Source organism: Megascapheus bottae, chromosome 10, assembly GCF_031878675.1.
Source record: "Megascapheus bottae isolate mThoBot1 chromosome 10, mThoBot2.hap1, whole genome shotgun sequence".
NCBI lineage: Eukaryota > Metazoa > Chordata > Mammalia > Rodentia > Geomyidae > Megascapheus > Megascapheus bottae.
Genome location: NC_143518.1, coordinates 50,218,060 through 50,236,473, shown reverse-complemented (window position 1 = coordinate 50,236,473; position 18,414 = coordinate 50,218,060). Strand labels below are relative to the sequence as shown.

The following is an 18,414-nucleotide window of genomic DNA, read 5'->3' as shown; positions in this document are numbered from 1 at the left end:
TAGAAAGACTAATTGCTAGCTGGATGCTAATCATTCACTCCTATTATCCTAGCTATTCAAAAGGATCTGAGAATTGAGGTTCAAAGCCAGTCCAGGCAGGAAAATCTAACAGACTCTTATCTTAATTAACCATCAAAAACCTGAAACTGGAGGCATGGCCCAAATGGCAAAGTGTCAGCCTTGAGTGAAAAAGCCTAGTGAGAATTCAAGACCTTGAGTTCAAGTTCCAGTACTGGCACAAAATAAGAGAGAGAGAGAAAAAAAAAAGAATAAATAATTGCTAATAAGGATTAGAATTAACTAAGAAATAACTGTTGAAGCAGTTTAGTGATAGACCAGTTGCCTATCATCCACAGGTCCTGAATCTATTTGCTCTTGTCATTCTTTTTGGTTTTGTTTTTATTTTTGTTTTTTTCCAATCCTGGGGGCTTGAACTCAGGGTCTGGGCATTATCCTTGGACACTTTTTGCTCAGGGCTAGCTCTCTGCCACTTGAGCCATGGCGCCACTTCCAGCTTTTCCTTTGTATATGGTACCAAGGAATTGAACCCAGGGCTCTGCATGCTAGGCAAGCACTTTACCACTAAGCTATGCTCCCAATCCTTATTCTATTCACTGTTAAGCTTCACAACAGCCACAACCAGTATTTCTCAAACTTGCCTCCTTTCTCAATTTCAAAAAGTACTGCCTGGTGAACTGAACCATTTGTGGTTTTGTGACATCTGGAAGGTACTTTTTGGCCTGGTCTAGAGGAAAGGCTCTCAGGGCACTCCATGAAAATGAGTGCTGGGGAAATAGCCACTGCATTGTCCACAAAACCTGTGACCGTGGAGTTCAGATGTTGCACAGCAAATTTAGTGCCAAGAAGAAAGTGACCCATTCCATGAAACAACTGAAAACTTAAATCAAAGGACTAGAGATGTGGCTTAGCAGTATCAGGTCAGGTGAGTAAGTGCCACTCCCTACATGTTCCAGGACTTATAAACACACAATATATAATAACAATAATTAATAATACAATAATAATAATGAAATAACCAAACCTTTGTCACTATAAGAGTGGCTCAAGTGGTAGAGTGTCAACCAATGAGTAGAAGTGTCAGATATTGGGGCCAGGAGTTTGGCCTAGTGGTAGAGTGCTTGCCTAGCATGCATGAAAACCCAGGTTCCATTCTTCAGTACCACATACATAGATAAGCCAGAAGTGGTGCTGTGCCTCAAGTAGCAGAGCACTAGTCTTGAGGAAAAAGCCCAAGGACAGTGCTCAGGTCCTGAGTTCAAGCCCCAGAACTGGAAAAAAAAAAAGCATCAGATACTGAATTGGAGATCTGGTCTCAGGCAATTTTAAACAAACAAGCAAACAACAACAAAAGTCCCTTTAAATTTGTTCCACTAGAATCTTGATTAATGGATAGGTTTATAAGTAGTAGATTATTAAGGGAAATCAGGGATGTTCTAAGCACAACTCTGGCATTTCAGGGCACAAACACTGGACTCTCCCTGACCCTCTTCCTCCAGGCTGTGGTCAAAATTTTGAGCTTGTAGGAGACTTTGGTTTGATCTGTGATGACATTTCTGTCCTTCTTCAGAATATTGTACCAGGAATAAAAAAAAAATGCTAGAACACCAAAAGTGCAGGTGAGCTGTCTCCAGAGACATTCTGCTCTGAGTACAGTTTAAGATTCCAGGAATGACCCACCCCAGTGTATTCCAGCAAGGCCATCGGCACCTGTTAGATGCAGACTGTTGTTTTCTGGTTAAGGTGGCAGTGCACACTGATAGACTGTGACAATTTCATCAAGGTGGTCAGTTTCTAGATGGGCAATTTAGAAATGTTTCTATGACTCCAGGCGTAAGTCAGTTTCTCATAGATCCTTCTTTCTGCTCCCTGTTCTCTCTTCCCAGCCTCCTTCCTGAGGCATGGATGACCTTTCTAGGACTTCCTGGATTTGAAGGGTAGAAGGCAGGTCAGTGAAGGTTGAAACTGTTTTTTTTTTCTTGTAGTTCTCACTGAAGCAAGACCCACAGCCTTCTGTCAGTAAATACAGCCAGGGTTGTGCTGACCCTAACACTGATGGGAAATTATAGAGGGGCTTTTGAGTCTCTTGCTTTCCTGTCCGTTAAGAGTCACCACTCTTAACCAAGGTTTGGGGCCCAAATTGGGGACTGATTCAGTGATGGAAACCCCAAGCTTTAAGGCTAGGTTGGTGCAATACAGGGTGGGATTGCGGACAGGAAGTTGTATGGCTGTGTGGGTGTAAGGGAAGGGCTTCCTCCCTTTCTAACACTTTCTGGGCTTTTCTCAGCATTCTCCCTTCCCCTAACCCAGCAAACAGATACACTCAAGTCCTCAGTCAAATCCCAGGTACAAGCGACAGTGAAAGTAACAACCAAGCAAACCCAATCTTCAGCAGCCTGTCTATGTCCTTCTGGAAAAAAAAAAGTCATCATGTCTTTGCTTTATACAGAATATGTATCTTTTCAAAGTAGGCGTAGCTCAATGAATATTTATTTTTCAGCACTCTTTTTCCATCTCCAGTTATCTTGGTGAATACTTAATCAGCAGTGTCCTAGGCTATCCTAGTTTTGTTTCCCTGCCTAGCAAAGTACTGCTTTAATGTCAGAGTGGCAGTAGTCTGGCCCTTTCTAAATTCAAGCTCAACTTCAATCAACACAACAACCAGAGAGAAGTCCCCTGCATTTAGCAAGTAATTTGAATGAAATTTGTTTTGTCTGTTTGCTTTTATTGTGAGAAGATCTGCTTTTCTGGGGAACAACCAGAGAGAACAACACAAACAACCAGAGAGAAGTTCCCTGCATTTAGCAATTAATTTGAATGAAATTTGTTTTGTCTGTTTGCTTTTATTGTGGGAAGATCGTTTTTTTCTGGGGATATTCAGGAGACAACTGGCAGGCCTGTAGATTAGCTTGAGGACAGTAGAAGTAAATAAATAGGAAGATGATGACATGAAAGTACAGTGTGCACCACGAGGAACAGGATACACTGTCAGCCTCTTTGAGATGCTTAATTTGGAGCCCATATACAGGGCTGTTCTCAGGAGACAGCTGGGTTCAGAATACTAGTGGGCATTACCAGCATAGAGGTGGATATGGACTGGCTCAACCTTAATCTTGAGAAGAAAATAGGAAGATATAGTAATAAAGGGAGATAAAACCTGAGACATTAGAGCTCATTAGATGAACAAACAAAGCTTCCTGGTAGCCTCTAGGTAGGCAGATTCCAGGAGGAGGTTTGAGTAAAGGCTGGGTCTAATGCCAGAGAATGACAGTTACCAAATTGAGTTCCTTCTTCCATGCCCCAACACTTAGCCAAATTTCATTTCCCAACCTCCCTTGTAGCTGGGTGAGGCCCTGTAACTAGCTGAGCTTTGGCCAATGCATGAAGCCAGGCGGGGATAGCAACGTGCCATTGCCTCTGGGACATAGCACTACCCACCAAACCTCTCTTCCTTAACTTGCCACCCAAAGTAGAGGAGCTAAGAGGTGTTCAGGCTTCAGGGGCACAGAGAAAATGGAAGAAAGTTGGTCACCGTGTTATTGTCTGGTGAAAAGAGAGGCTATAAAATCAAGCTGGACAGAGCTTCAGGAAAAACAGGCCTGCAGAGCTACCAGACAAGGACACCACGAGTTAGCAGAGGATGACAGGTAGGCAGCATAACAGCAGTGACTACAGAGGGTTAGAGCAGGATCAGCACACCAATAGAATAGCTCAATTTTTAAAGTCAGATCAGCTAGAGGGATCCTGGAGTCTGGAGATCATGAAAGTTCTGCAGGATCAGCTTGAAAGTCAGTGTTCTCTGCAGAGCCAGAGGAGGACTGGAGTTGACAGATGATAGCAGCCCCACATCTGTTTGCATGGGGGACTTGTTTCCTGTGTTCATCCTCACAGCCATAGAGGCTCCTGTGACCTGGCTTTGAGCTCACGCTTTACAGACAGGCTGTTCACAACCTGGGCCACAGTCCAGCTTGGGGCCCAATTTTAACTTGGCATTGTTCTACATTTTCTGAGAGACCAGACAGAATTTGTGAAGGAAAAGTGCTCTTCTTCTCATCTTCGTAAGGGGACAGATTTTGGACTAATGTGATTTTGTCTTCTAAGCTTATACCTTGTAGCACAGCAGGGTGACATGGAAGTATACAAGATAGTTAAGAAAAACCAACCTGGCTGCTGGTATCAGTAATTGTAGCTACTCCAGAGTCTAAGATTTGAAGATCACAGTTTAAAACCAGCTTGCTCAGAAAAGTCTGTGAAACTCTAATCTCCAAATAAGCACCAAAAAGCCCAAAGTGGAGCAGTGGCTCAAGTGCTAGAGTGTTAGCTTTGAGCCCCAAAGCTCAGGGACAGCATCCAGGCCCAGAGTTCAAGCCCCAGGACCAGCTTGTGGGGAAAAAAAAAAGCAACCCAGAATAGAAAAATCTCCCATGGCAGTCTATCATGGTCTGAGAGTTGGCAAAAGTAGAATGGTACACAAAGTATAAGGCATGCATGGGACATTTCCACCCCACTTCTTAGCAACTCATATGGGTCAACGATTTCTGAAAGGCTATGGGAGGCTAGGAAGTTCCACTCCCTTATTCTCTGTCACAGCCCCCTCCAAAAGTGCCTCTCTATCTCCCATAAATGTGTCTGTGGGGGAGACAAGTAGGAGAAAGAGACACATCCTGAAGAGAAAGAAGATGACCTGCCCAGGAAGAGGAACTGATCATACACATAACCAAGAACTGAGGCAAGAAACATAGAAACATAATTGTCCTTTTTATTATCCAAATTCAAGAGGAATTCAAGAGGTTCTGCAGAACAGCAGAACCAACTAATGTTCCTGAGTTCAATTCACTAGATAAGGGGCAGGAAGATTGCTGGTCTCATCAAAGAAGGAATTAAAGAATGAACACAGAGGAAGAAGACTCAAGCAAGGCAGATTTAGTAATGCAAAGCAAGGTGAAAAATAGACCCTCATACAGGAGGGTAGATAGGTTCAATAAGGAACTGTTGCCCAGAAAGTCTCAGTATACCTCATGTTTTAGGGGTCTGTAGCCATGGGGCTGCATCAGTCTTGGGGTGTGCTATTACCTCTGGAAGGCTGAGGTGCATTTATCATCAACTCCTCCCACACATTAGGTAGTGGAGTCTTGCCTCAGATGGTCAGAGCAAGGCTTTTTATTTTTCCTGGTTGTGGCGGATAGGGCTACGTCACAAGTGGTTCTGTCAGTAACAAGGATATAATCATTATTTTAAAAAAATAACATCCAAGAGCCAGTGGCTCATGCTTGTAATCCTAGCTACACAAGAGGCTGAGATTTGAAATCACGGTTCAAAGCCAGGCCAGGCACAAAAGCTCCTGTGAGACTCTTTATCTCCAATAAACTATTCAAAAAAGCTGGAAGTGGCTGGAAGTATCTCTTGTAAATCAAGTGGTAGAATGCTAGGGACAGTGCCCAGGCCTTGAGTTCAAGCTCCATGACTAGCAAAATAACAACAGCAATAATAATAATAATAATAATAATAATAACATCCAAGCCATTGCTCTCAGCCATGACATTGCATGGCCCTACATAATCCTTTATCACTAGCTGCCAAAATGGATAGGAAGTGATTCCTGAAGATGGCAGCCTGACCCCTGGATGTGCTGTTCCTTTGCTCTGAGTGTGGGGCTGGCAGAGCACGGTGCTGTGCTGAGGCCAGGCTGCCAAGGCCACAGATGGGTGGGTGGTTTCCAGGAAGTGGTGCAGCTAGATACCCCAGGTACAGATGGAAATCCTTTCTTCCAGGTTTGTAAAGGACCAACGCTCCTCACTCCACACAGGACGATGGCCTCCCTGGCTTCATCGGGGAAGGCAGCTGGCCACGGGCTCTTGCAGCACCTGCACGAAGTTCACGGGACACAGCAGCAGCGGACACATTTTCTCATGCTCTTTCAGTGCCTCGTTCAGCTGCCTCAGCTCCTCCGTCAGCTTTCCGATCTCCCTCCGCAGAACGGTGTTTTCTTGCTCCAGGCATTCATATTCCTGTGGAATAAAGACAATGGACAAATACATTTATGAAACCACATTCCCTTCCTCTGACTTCCCATAGTGTTTATTAGCTTATGATTTTTCTTCTCCCACCACAACAAAAGGGTCACGAAGGCAGAAAGCTCTGTACTTTGAATCTGCTTGACTGAAGTCTAATTTGCCATGGGCAAATATAAAGTATAAAATTCGATGAATGTTGATACATGTTTAAATCAGTTGGCTTATATGTAGAGCATTTCCATCACTCCAAAAAGTACCCTCATACCTCTCTGTTCCAGGCCCTCACCTACCTCCAACTGACAGGCTGTATCCTGAGGTCTCTGTTGGGATCTGAACCATACTTCTAGCACTTAGACTAATACCTGGATTATAAAGTGTTTATTGATTACACAAACAAATGCAGGAAAAAAACCACTCAATTCTCCAGTATGTAAGGGTTCACACATGGCTTAGAACTTCCCTTTGTCCACCTCACATAGTATAACATACACCTCCCACATGTAATTCTGGCTCACATCTTGGGACACACCCACCCTCCTTAAAAGACTGTCCTTGTCATTTCTGAGCTGTTCTATTAGAAAGCTCCATTATTCATTGATTAAAATCATACTATCACTGGGTGCTGCTGGCTTATACCTACAATCCTACTACTCAGGAAGCTAATATCTGAGGATCAAGGTTCAAAGCTAGTTTGGGTAAGAAAGTCCATGAGACTCTGATTTTTAATTCACTACCAAAAAGCTGGTGGTAGAGCTGTAGTTCAAGTGGTAGAGCAGTAATTCTGAGCACAAAAACGCAGGGACAATAAGTACCCAGGTCCTGACTTTAAGCTCCAAGACTGGCACCAAGAACATAGATAAAACTAAACAATCTCATACTCTCTCCATCAAATCCACCTATTGGGCTTGCTTCAACCTAAGGGAACTACATAGAAACTCCACCATGATTTGTATCCTTCAAGTTCAACTGTCTTAGGGCTGCTGAGTTCCTTGGTCAGAGCTATCATTCCATTCACCCTCCTATTCACTGTCCCTGATGCATTTTCCAACTTGCCAGACTTCTGAGACAATGCCACTCCCAGGACAGCGTGCATCATTCTGGCCCATGCATGGGCCAGCCTCTCTTGTGCTGGCCCTAAGCCACTGGGTTTGTCCCTCAGCTTGTGGAGGAATCAAACTCCATCTATAGGTGCTACCTCACCATCTTCATGTGAGTAATGTTTCAGAGCTTAAGGAGAGGACTTTAACTGACATACATCTCAGAAGGGCAAGGCACTGATTTGGTGGCAGGACACTAAGCTTTTGCTCTGGACCCAGGAGGATCCATGAGGCCTCCCACCTTCCGAAGGCATCATTGCTTCCCCAGGTTTTACTCAGAAAGTCACTGCAGCTGCCTGTGCAGGCTTCTCATCTGTCTTCTCCATAGGGACTTTCTTTCCTGGGATTTATGTTGTAGTCACAAATATCTGTGGGACTTTTAGTGAGGTAATAGAACACAAGGGAATACAAAGTGGGGAAAAAATTCCTCAGGTGAAACAAACACTGCAAAAAGAAAAAGAGGAGCTGGGAGAAGAGGCCAGAGATCACCAAACAAGACCAAAAGGGAAAGAATGAAACTTCACTACAACTAGTTCAAATCCTGTAGAGCTGAGGGAGGGTTTGAGGATGATATGCTGTCCTCCAAGGGCTGTGTTAACCTGGCACAAAGTTCATAAAAATTCATAGTTTCAAAGCAGAGATCAGAGGCGATGGAATCACTGCAAATCCCACTTGTGCCTCAGAAACGAAGTGGTGTGGCCAGGAGCATAGCCTAGTGGTAGAGTGCTTGCCTAGCATGCGTGAAGCCTTGAGTTCAATTCCTTGGTATCACATACTCAGAAAAAGCTGAAAGTGGTGCTGTGGTTCAAGTGGCAGGGCTCTAGCCTTGAGCAAAATGTGTTCAAGGCCCTGAGTTCAAGAAAGAGAGGGGGGGGGCAGAGAGACAGAGAGAGAGAGAGAGAGAGAGGCGCAGAGAGGGGGGAAATGGTGTGAAACAGTGGCTCTTACTTGGGACAATTTTGGTAGTCCCTAGATGAGAACTTGAGGATATTTAGTGGCACTTGGCACTTGGACAGTAGGGGTTGTCACTAGTGGGTGGAAGTCAAGGATGATATTCAAAGTCTTAAAGTGCAAGGGACAATCTCTGCCCCAACAAAGAGTTGGCCAGCCCATGTCAATAGTGCTGAAGTTGAGAGGGCTTGTTCTGGGCATCTCTGAGAAGCTCTCTGGATGAACAAAAGGCTGCTTGGGCCTTCCAGGGTCCAGAGTCCTCTTAGGAAGATGATGGGATTAGGGATGGGTAGAGGTGGTGTGGGAATTAGGGAAAAGAAATAAAATCTCAGGTGTAAAGGAAAAGAGGGGTCAGAAAAATTAGCCATGTACTGGTGGCTCACACCTGCAATCCTAGCTACTTGGGAGCTATGCAGATCCCAATCTGAGGATTGCAGCTCCAAAGCAAATCAGGCAGACAAATCCTGCTTATGCTCAATAAAGCAGCAAAAAGCTAGAAATGGAGGTGTGGCTCAAATAGTAGAATATTAGCTCTGAGCAAAAAAAGCCAAGTGAGAGCTCAGTTCCCTGAGATCAAAACCCAGTTCCGGTTGGCACACACACACAGAGAAAGAGATGTGTTGGGGGGAGGAGGGAGTATCATGAGGACATAACCACACACTGCCCCCTATTTCATGTCATACAGTGGAACTTCTGAGAGTTAGCAACAGGTCCAAGGTCAACTGAAGCTCTCACAAAGTACCAGCACTTCTCTTTAGTTGGCAATATCTTGGCCCAAATTCCCCCACCATGGTTACTAGAAGTAACTAGAGGCCTTACCAGCAGAAATGTACTTGCCAGTAGAAAAATTATGTCACTACCAAGAGCCGTACCCGTTAGTGTGATATGTACGTAGTTTCTAACCCCAGAAGGGAGAGCATGAAGCATCTGTTAAAACACGTATTATCTGACAAAAACCTGACAACCCTATTGCCCAAGTAATTCATCAGTTTGTGATGAAACTGGCATTAGTGCTTTCTCTTTCTGACTCAAAATTCTTTCTCAGTCTGACATCTTTGGCTGCCTGATTGAACTGGCCTGACCCACTTCTCTTTTTTTGGTGCTGCTTCTAGGATTTGAACTCAGTGTCTTACATCCTTGCTTGGCTCTTTTGCTCAAAGGATAGCACTCAACCACTTGAGTCATATCTTCACTCCCAGTTGTTGTTGTTGTTTTGTTTTTGTTTTTGCTAGTTAACTGGGGGTAAGAATCTATGAACTTTCTTGCCTGGGCTAGCTTCAAACCAACATCCTTAAATTTCAGCTTCCTGAGATTTAAGTGGGTGGCCCACTTTTGATCCACTTCTGAGCCATCTTTCTGTTTTCTTAGAGATCTTGCTGATTCCCTTTGGTACTCATTTGTGAATGAGCTCCAGCATGTACCCGATGTTTAGAGGCAAATGGAGGTAGAAATCCTCATGAAAGGTATAAGTGTATAGAGGGAAATGATCTGAAAACCTAACACGAAAGGTTGTATTTCACAGCTGCTTCTAGCAGGACGGTGCAACCTGCCAGCCACCATAGCCCATGGGAATTCTAACTTCCTCTGCTTGGCTTATCCCATCTTGACAGGTAGATGGTTTGGGTGATGAACTTAGCCAAGAAACTCAGAAGAGATGGAGCTTCCAGGGTGCTGGCAGTGACTGGAACACAAGGACAACTATGGCATGTAAGTGAAGTGAGCAGAAGAGAATGATCGGAAGTTTTAAACAAGTCTTGCTCCAAGTCTTTGGGGCCTTCAATACACATAAGAGTCAGAGCTATCTTGATGTTAAGGAATTCTGCAGAGTAGGATAGAACCAAAGAGAGCATTTTCAATGGGCTACTAGTTCCTGTGAGTAGCAGGCAGCCATGCCTCTCTGGCTCCTGGATTCCTCAGGCTATAGTTTCCATGTATGGTGTCTGTCTGTCTGTCTCTCTCTCTCTCTCGATCCTACATGTGATCTGGGATCCATCCAGGCCCCAAAGGGATTTCTGTGAGGCCTCACAGCAGTGTGTTAAATGCTACACACTCAGGTCACAGAAGCAGAGTGAAAGTGTCCTTTACCCAACTTCTTTGACCATTCACCTCACTTCCAGGATTAGTCATTCTGTGTCTTGCCACCACATTGTTACCCTTGCAGAACAGAGACCTGCCCTAACTAGCATGTCCTCCTGAACAAGTCCAGGAAATAACAGAGAAAGGGTTATTCTTGTGGTGCTTTTTGGTCCACAGATGTTATTTATCCTGTTTGGCAGAAAGTGTGGGATGTAAGTCCATCTTCTGAAGCCAGTTGCTCCCTCCCTCCACCCTTTTTCATCTGGGATGCTTGTGTGCAATGAGTGAGGGAAAGCTGAGGGCTACAGCTCTGTGTTCTGGAGACAGATGGAGGCAGGGTCCTGACTTCCTTGGAATTGTGTTTTGCAACAAAGCTGGCTTTGCTGAGGTGATATTCCAGCAATACATTATCCTGACTCTGCCCACCAGCCCCCCAGAGAAAGAGAAAGGCTTGGATTTCAGATTCACCTACCCCAGCTCTGGAATGGGCAACTGGTGTAATTATCTGATAATCCAGCCAATAGACAGCATCACCCAGGGAACTCTGTGGTTCTAAGAGAGAATAGGCAGGAGCAAACACAACACCACTCCTCAATTCTATTGGTTATTCAATCTGACCTGCACTTACTTGTCCTTTGGGGACTCTGTTAGTAAAGTTACATGGATATTTGTGTGTTATCTTCTCCGAAAGGCAGGTTCACAATACCTCAAAGATGCCTGCACTCTAGTCTCTGGAACCTGGGAAGATGGTGCCTTATTTATCAAGAGAGACTCTGCAGATAACATTAAGAGAGATGCAGTGGGGGAAATTATCCTGGATTGCTCGACCATGTCCTTGTGACAGTGCTCGTAAGTGGAAGAAGAATTAGGTGACGATGCAACCACGGCGAGAGTCATGCAGCATGAGAAAGAATCCACTGGCCCTTGCTTCTTTAGAAAATGGAAAGGGACCACAAGCCAAGGAATGTGGAGGCCTCTAGAAACTGGAAATGAATGAACAAACGAATAAACAAAACCAGACATAGATCTTTTCCAGAGGTTCCAAAAGGGATGCAGCCCTGCTGGCACCTTGATTATCCCACAGTGAGAAACATTTCAGATATTAGAAAGCCCAAACTGTAAGATGGTAAATTTGTTAGTTTAAGGTATCATATTTCTGGGAATTTGTTACAGCAGCAGTAAGAAGCTAGTACACTTTCTGTGAGAAACCCAATGCTTCCCAAGGACACAAATGAGGTCCCCTTTTCTATTTGTGACCCAACAGCAAAACTTTGCCCTTAGTGGGGCTTAATGCTTGTGGAACATGTCTGTCATACCTTATTCCAGAGACAGACTTGTCCAATCCAGTCACTTGTGTATATGTAATCACTCAGTGTTTATAACCCTTAACACACCTGGCCTGGACTAGAAACTTCTAAAAGGAAGAACCCAGGCAACTAGCTACACCATGGTCTGAATACAGGGCCATGCACATAACTGTCCCCTCTGGGGGTTATTTGGTAACATGAACCTAGAGCTGTAATTGCTTTGAGAGCAAGGGAAAAGGAACCAAAGAGGAAAAGGTCACAGACAGACTTCTGTGGAAATTTTACAGAACTCATGAAGAAATGGGAAGGTTCTCCCTGACTCTAGAGACCCATCTCTTTCTAAGGCCCAGCATACCTACTTTCTCCTAATTTATAAATCTGACATTTATAAATTATGCCATTCTGTGAATTTATGCCAGAGGTTCACATCTCCCTGGACTGTGTAAATTCTAAATGTGTTTTCTGTTCATTGTTAAAGTTTTCAGAAATGCGCTTCTTGCTTCCCAAATAACAACTGTGTCCTATGCATCAAACCTCAAACTAGTTTTGCCAAGATCATCTGTGACAGGAAAGCATGGCAGAGTCAGGTGCTATATACCTATAATCATAGGTATTCAGGAGACTGAGTTTTGAGGATCATAGTACAAAGCCAGCCTGGGCAGGAAAGTCTATGAGACTCTTTCCAATTAACTGCCAAAAAGCCAGAAGTGTGGCTAGCCCTGACCAAAAAAAAAAAAGAAAAAGAAAAAGAAAAAGCTCAAAAACAGTGCCCAGGCCCTGAGTTCAAGCCCTACAACTGGATCACTGAGGGGAGGGGGATCTGGGGGAGAAAGAAGAAAAGGAAAAGAAAGCATGGCAGGAAGCTGAGCATGGTAGATTACATCTGTAACTCCAGTTTCTTGGGAGGTGAAGTTAGGTAGCTCATAGTCCAAGGCTGCTCCAAGCAAAAGCAGAAGACCCTATCTGAAAAATAAAACTAAAAGCAAAAGCACTGGGGACATGGCCCTGATTCAACCAGAAGGAAAGAAAGGAAGGAGGGACAGAGGGAGGAAAAGAAAAGAGGGAGGGAAGGAGAGAGGAAGGGAGGGAGGGAAAGTATCTTATACAGAGATGGTAAGAAGGGGGTATGACCAATTCCTTGGCAGAACTGTCAATGCTTTCAAGGCCAGCTTCTGACATGGAGTAATTCTCGTATCCTTGAAGATTATGTGGATTAAGGAAAAGGGAATCACTTGAGGATGAACCCCAGTGTGGTTTGAATATGTCCTCTAAAGGTGGATCCCTAATGCAACAGCGTTGGGAGGTGGCACCTCCAAGAGGTTATTTATTAGCTTATGAAGCCTCTGCTCCCATGGTACATTAGTTTATTCATTGATTACTGGTTTATCATGGGAGTGGCTTTTCTTTTCTGCTACTAGAGCTTCAACTCAGAGTCTCCCACTTACTCAGTGGGTGGTCTACCACTTGAACCATTCCTCCAGTTTTTTTGTTGTTTTTGTTTTTGCTGGTCCATTGGAGATGGAATCTAAGGAACTGTTGGGCCAGGAGTGAGACCTCATGGTAGAGTGCTTGCCTAGCATGCATGAAGACCTAAGTTAGAGTCCTTGATACCACATACACAGAAAAAGCCTCCAGTGGTGCTGTGGCTCAAGTGGTAGAGTGCTAGCCTTAAGAACGCTCAAAGACAGACAGACAGAGAAAGCAAGCAAGCAAGCAAGCTCAAGGACAGTACTCAGGCCCTCAGTTCAAGCCCCAGGACTAGCAAAAAAAAAAAAAATTTAGGGGCTGGGAGTTTGGCCTAGTGGTTAAAGTGTTTGTCTAGCATGCATGAAGACCAGGGTTTGATTCCTTGGTACCACATACATACAAAAAAGCCGGAAGTGGTGCTGAGGCTCAAGTGGCTCAAGAGGCTCTAGCCTTGAAAAAGTCCAAGGACAGTGCTCAGGCCCTGAGCTCAAGCCCAGGAATGGCCAAAAAAAAAAAAAAAATCTAAGAAACTTTTTGCCTGGGCTGACCTTGAACTCTGATCCTCCAGATCTCAACTTGGATCACAGGCATGAGCCAATGGTGTCCAGCTGGAAGCGACCTTTTATAAAAGCAAGCTCTCTCTCTGCTTTCTGTCTTATGTGCTGCCTTCCACTAAACTATGGTAGAGAGGCAAGCCGCCACATGTGCTAAGCAGATGTGGTGACCAGCCTCCAGAAGTGTGAGTCAAATTATTCTTCATAAGTGATCCATCCTGTGGTATTCAGGGATGGAAGCCCCATACAGAGCTTTATATCAAGCTTCTGGACTGGCTATGTCCATTACTACACTGTGAACACAGGGAGAAGAGAGAACTCAGAGCAAACAGACCTCATTCTTTTATGAGCCTGTAGCAGACCCATCTGGAGACATATACACAGGGGTGAAGTTATGGGCCTAGACAGAGGGACTATCTAGTAATCCAGGTGGGAAGATCATGTTAGAACAGATGAACAAGAACATCTTCAAGGATGAGATTTTAAAAAAAACAACAAAAACAAAAACCTTATCTGAAACTCTGGTCAACATTAACATTTAAACCCCTGCAATCCCGACAGGTAAGGATTCTTCCACTAAGCTATACTCTCAAATGAATGGGGAAAGACATTGAGAGGACCGGGAATCAAAAGAGGTACTTGTTTTGTTTTAAAATGAGAAAATCAAGCATTGGAAGCACCCAGGGAATTAGACTGAGAGATGGAGTGGCCATAGGCAAACAGTCCATGTAGTAGGCTGGAAAGACATGAGACAGTGAAACCCTCACCCCCACCCCATCTCCCGGTGAGGACAGAGGATGGCTCCTCCCCCAACATGCTCACATGGCCCAGGCCCAACCCAGCAATCACCTCGTGGAGTTTGTCAGCCTTCTGTGTCTGCTTCTTTCGACTTCTTTGGGCAGCAACTCGGTTTTTTTCTCTCCTTCGAACCTTCCTGTCATCATCCTCGGGACTCTGGGGGATAGTAGTTGAGAGGTGTGACGATCAGGCCTGCACCTTACACTCCTCTGCCCTCTCTTTAGGCCTAGTATTGCTCCTTAAGCTCCGTTTCGACCTCATGTAATAGCATTTTTTGCTTCTATACCAGCAGACCGGCACCAGCAGACAGCTACCTCTCAAGGGGTGCTAACTATATCCTGGCTCTCCACTGAGGAGTTTATCTTCCACCATTCCGGGAAATGTGTACGGTGACTATCATTTTAAAAATGAGAAGTCACAACCAGGTTTGGTGGCTCATGCCTATAATACTAACTACTCAAGAGGCTGAGATCTGAGGGTTGCAGTTCAAAGCCAACCCCAGCAGGAAAGTCCATGAGACTCTTATCTCCAATTAAATACAAAGAAAGAAACAAACAAAAACCCAAAGCCAGAAGTGAAGGTGTAGTTCAAGTGGCAGAGTGAGCCTGGAGTGGAAAAAGCAGAACTCGGGGATAGAGTTATAAACTCAGCAATAGATATAAAAGGGAGACAGAAACAGAGGGAAAGTGGGAGATAGGAAAGGGGGCCAGGGACTTGCTCAGTGGCGGGACACTAGTGTTCCATGTGGGAAACGTAGATTTGACCGTATCCAGCGCACACACACACGCACACACAAATGTAAAAATTAAATATAAAAGATGAGGAATAAGAAACTCAGACAGGTTAAGGAACTGCTGTAGGTATCAGAGCTATAAGGGGATGAGTGGGAAGTGGAACTCAGGTCTGTTGGCCTCCAAAGCAGACTTTATAAACCTCCACCCCACAGGGCGTGTGCTTGGAAGAGTTGTGGCAAAGTCAGGGGCATCTGCTACCTGGAACTTACTATGTGCCAGCATTAAACCCACATGCCCAAGGAGGTGCTTCTGATACTGTGTGAAAATCATGATTACACATTTATAACTAATTTGAACCGCAAAACTCTACAAGCCCACAGAATGATCTGGAACACCACTGACAGTGTGCTTGTTCGGACAACGTGTCACTGACATTTTGTTTCAGAGGTCAGCATGAATCCAAAAGCAAATGTATGAGGTGTCTTGAGAGCACTTAGTCATATGTGAGATTTAACAAAACGAGTCAAATTCTTCAGTAAGTAACATATAACGGGCAGGCAGAAAAAAAATGTGTCTACCACAGTAAAACAATTTATGATAGAAACATGGAAAAGGATTGTAGTGTTTGCTTTCCTGAATCCCAGGAGACAGTAGGGGGAGGGCTGGTGATAGAGTGCAGTGGTAAAGTACTTATGTTGCATGCACAGGCAGTAGGTTTGATCATCAGCACTAAAAAAGAAAACAACAACAAAAACAAACAAACAAACAAACCAAAAAAAACACCAGAGGTATGTAGAGGTTTGTTGAACTAACTTCAATGGAAAGCAAATCTTGATAACAGAAAGAAGTGGCCAATTTAGTAATCATTTTAGGTGGTATTGTATTGCAGGAAAAAAAAAGAAAACCGGACATGTTATCTTTCCAAGCTACTGCTGATAAGAATTTCCAGCGGGGCCGGGAGTTTGGCCTAGTGGTAGAATGCTTGCCTAGCATGCATGAAGACACAGGTTCGATTCCTCGGTACCCCACATACATAGCAAAAAAAAGCTGGAAGTGGTGCTGAGGCTCAAGTGGTAGAGCTCTAGCCTTCAGAAAGTCCAAGCACAGTGCTCAGGCCCTGAGCTCAAGCCCAGGACTGGCAAAAAAAAAAAAAAAAAAAAAAAGAATTTCCAGCATATGCAGCAACAAAATGGCATCAAAAGAGAATAAATAGGGGCGGGAGAGTGACCTAGTGATAGAGTGCTCGCCTAGCATGCACGAAGCCCTGGGTTCAATTCCTCCGTACCACACAGAGAAGACCAGAAGTGGAGCTGTGGCCCAAATGGCAGAGTGCTAGCTTTGAGGAAAAGGTGTGCAAGCACAGGGCACAGGCCCTGAGTTCAAGCCTCAGAAGAGAGAGAAGAGAGGAGAGAAAGGAAAGAGAGACAGAGACAGAGACAGAGCGAGACAGTCACACAGAGAGAGGGAGTGAGAGAAACAGCATAGCAAATAGAAAGGGAGATAGTGTTTAAGAAACGTGGTAGGCCAGCAGTCCAGATGTATCCTCCGCATCTCATTTACTCCTCACAAAAATCCGGAAAGACAGGGGCTGGTGGCTCATGCCTATAATTCTAGCTACTCATGAAGCTGAGATCTGAGGGTCGTAGTTCAAAGCTATCCTTGGCGGAATAAATTCAAGAGATTCTTATCTCCAATAAACTACTCAGAAAAATCCGGAAGTGGTGCCGTGGCTCAAGTGGTAGAGCTCTAGCCCTGAGTACAAAGAGGCTTAGGGAAAGCACCAAAACCCTGCGTTCAGGCCTGGCCAATATATACATATACATATACATATATGTATATCTCAGAATGGGTAATGTGTGTCCATTTCACAGATAGGGAAACTGAGGCTCAGGCTTAGACAGGTTAAACACATTGCCCAAGGTCAACTCAATCTGTATGTAAGCCAAGACTCAAACTCAGAGCAGTTAGCAATAGCAGGGTCACCCTTTGACACTCTGTGCCTGGCACCAAATTGTGGGTAGGGTGAAGGTGGGGAGAAGAACGGAAAGATCCAGTTCTTGGTTTTAAAGCAACTGGGGGAAAAGTTTCCAAAGGGAGTTGTCTCTGGGGGACTGCGAGACGCGTCCAACCTTCCCATCCGGTGGGCAGCAAGCGGGATGAAAGTAGGGACAAAACGCCCTTCTCCTCTCCTCTCGCAGGGTGCTCGGGCCTCGCCCAGGGGCCAGGAAGGCCAAGCCCAGGGCCAGCGGGCTGGCAGCCTCCACCGCCCAGGGATGGGGCGCCCTTCCCCCGCAGCTAAGGCCCACGTGCCGGGCGCACAGCCGCGCGGGGCCCCGGCCAGTCCGGTGCGCGCTGGAGTCCGCCGGGGGGCACCGCACGCGCGCGCGGGGCGGACCCACCCGCCGGGGCGCACGTCCGGGTCTCCGGGACCGCCCCCGCCCCCGCCCGGCGGGTCTCCAGTTCCTCCTCCCGGACGCCCCGACCCCGCACGTCCACTACCTTCCCCGCACTCGACCCCACTACCTGAGGCTGCGGCTGGCTCCGGGGCGCCGCGGCGCTCCTCAGCAGGACACTGCTGGCGGCGGGGAGCCCTTGCGACATGCCGGGCGCTGGTCCAGCCGCCCCGCCCCGCCGCGCAGCCTCGGGAGGAGCGTCCTGCGCGCGGGACACGGCCTAGGGCACCGGCATCCCGGCGCCCGGCACCTGCGGGCCCGCGGCCCTGCGCCCCGCCCCTCACACTTCCCGCTCTCCCAGCTCCCGGGGTGCGGCGCGGCCGCCCCGTCCCCCACCTCCCCCAGCTCCAGTCCCCAGCGCGCCCTTCCCGCCCCCAAGCCCGCCCCGCCTCGTTTCCTCCTCTCCCCGCCCTCTCGCTGCACCTCGGGGTCCCCAATCCCACCCCTGGGCGGCTTTCCGGGGTGCTTCGTGGAAGTCACGTGGTGGTTCTGAAACCCCGGAGCCGACGTGAAGCCCACCCCCGGGAGACCGCGCAGCAGGCCCGGGGCGCGGCGCAGCCTCCGGGAGCCGCCGACGCGCTCCGAGGACTCGGGCGCCAAACGCGAGCGGGTGGTTTGGAGTCGGTGTCCCCCCACCCCCGACCCCGGGTCCATCTCCACTGCTTGCGCCTACGGACCACGCCACCACCGCCCTCCCCCCACTGAGCCGCGTCACGGGCCGTGGACACTTTCTCCCTGCCATCCGTCACGGGCCGTGGGCACTTCCTCCGTGCCATCCGTCACGGGCCGTGGGCACTTCCTCCGTGCCATCCGTCACGGGCCGTGGGCACTTTCTCCCTGTCATCCGTCACGGGCCGTGGGCACTTTCTCCCTGTCATCCGTCACGGGCCGTGGGCACTTTCTCCCTGTCATCCGTCACGGGCCGTGGGCACTTCCTCCGTGCCA

At 46.6% G+C, this 18,414-nt stretch overlaps 1 protein-coding gene across 1 annotated transcript; it reads right to left on the bottom strand.

Moving 5' to 3' along the window:
* Positions 1-4,781: 4,781 nt before the first annotated feature.
* LOC150058415 (basic leucine zipper transcriptional factor ATF-like 3) lies at positions 4,782-17,617 on the bottom strand. The gene is made up of 4 exons (XM_090339919.1): positions 17,537-17,617; positions 17,008-17,016; positions 14,334-14,438; positions 4,782-6,026 (listed from the first exon to the last, which is right to left on the bottom strand). Exons 1-4 carry the CDS (start codon positions 17,615-17,617, stop codon positions 5,844-5,846), a joined length of 378 nt encoding a protein of 125 aa, XP_090196045.1. The 3' UTR covers positions 4,782-5,843.
* Between the last annotated feature and the right edge of the window lie 797 nt (positions 17,618-18,414).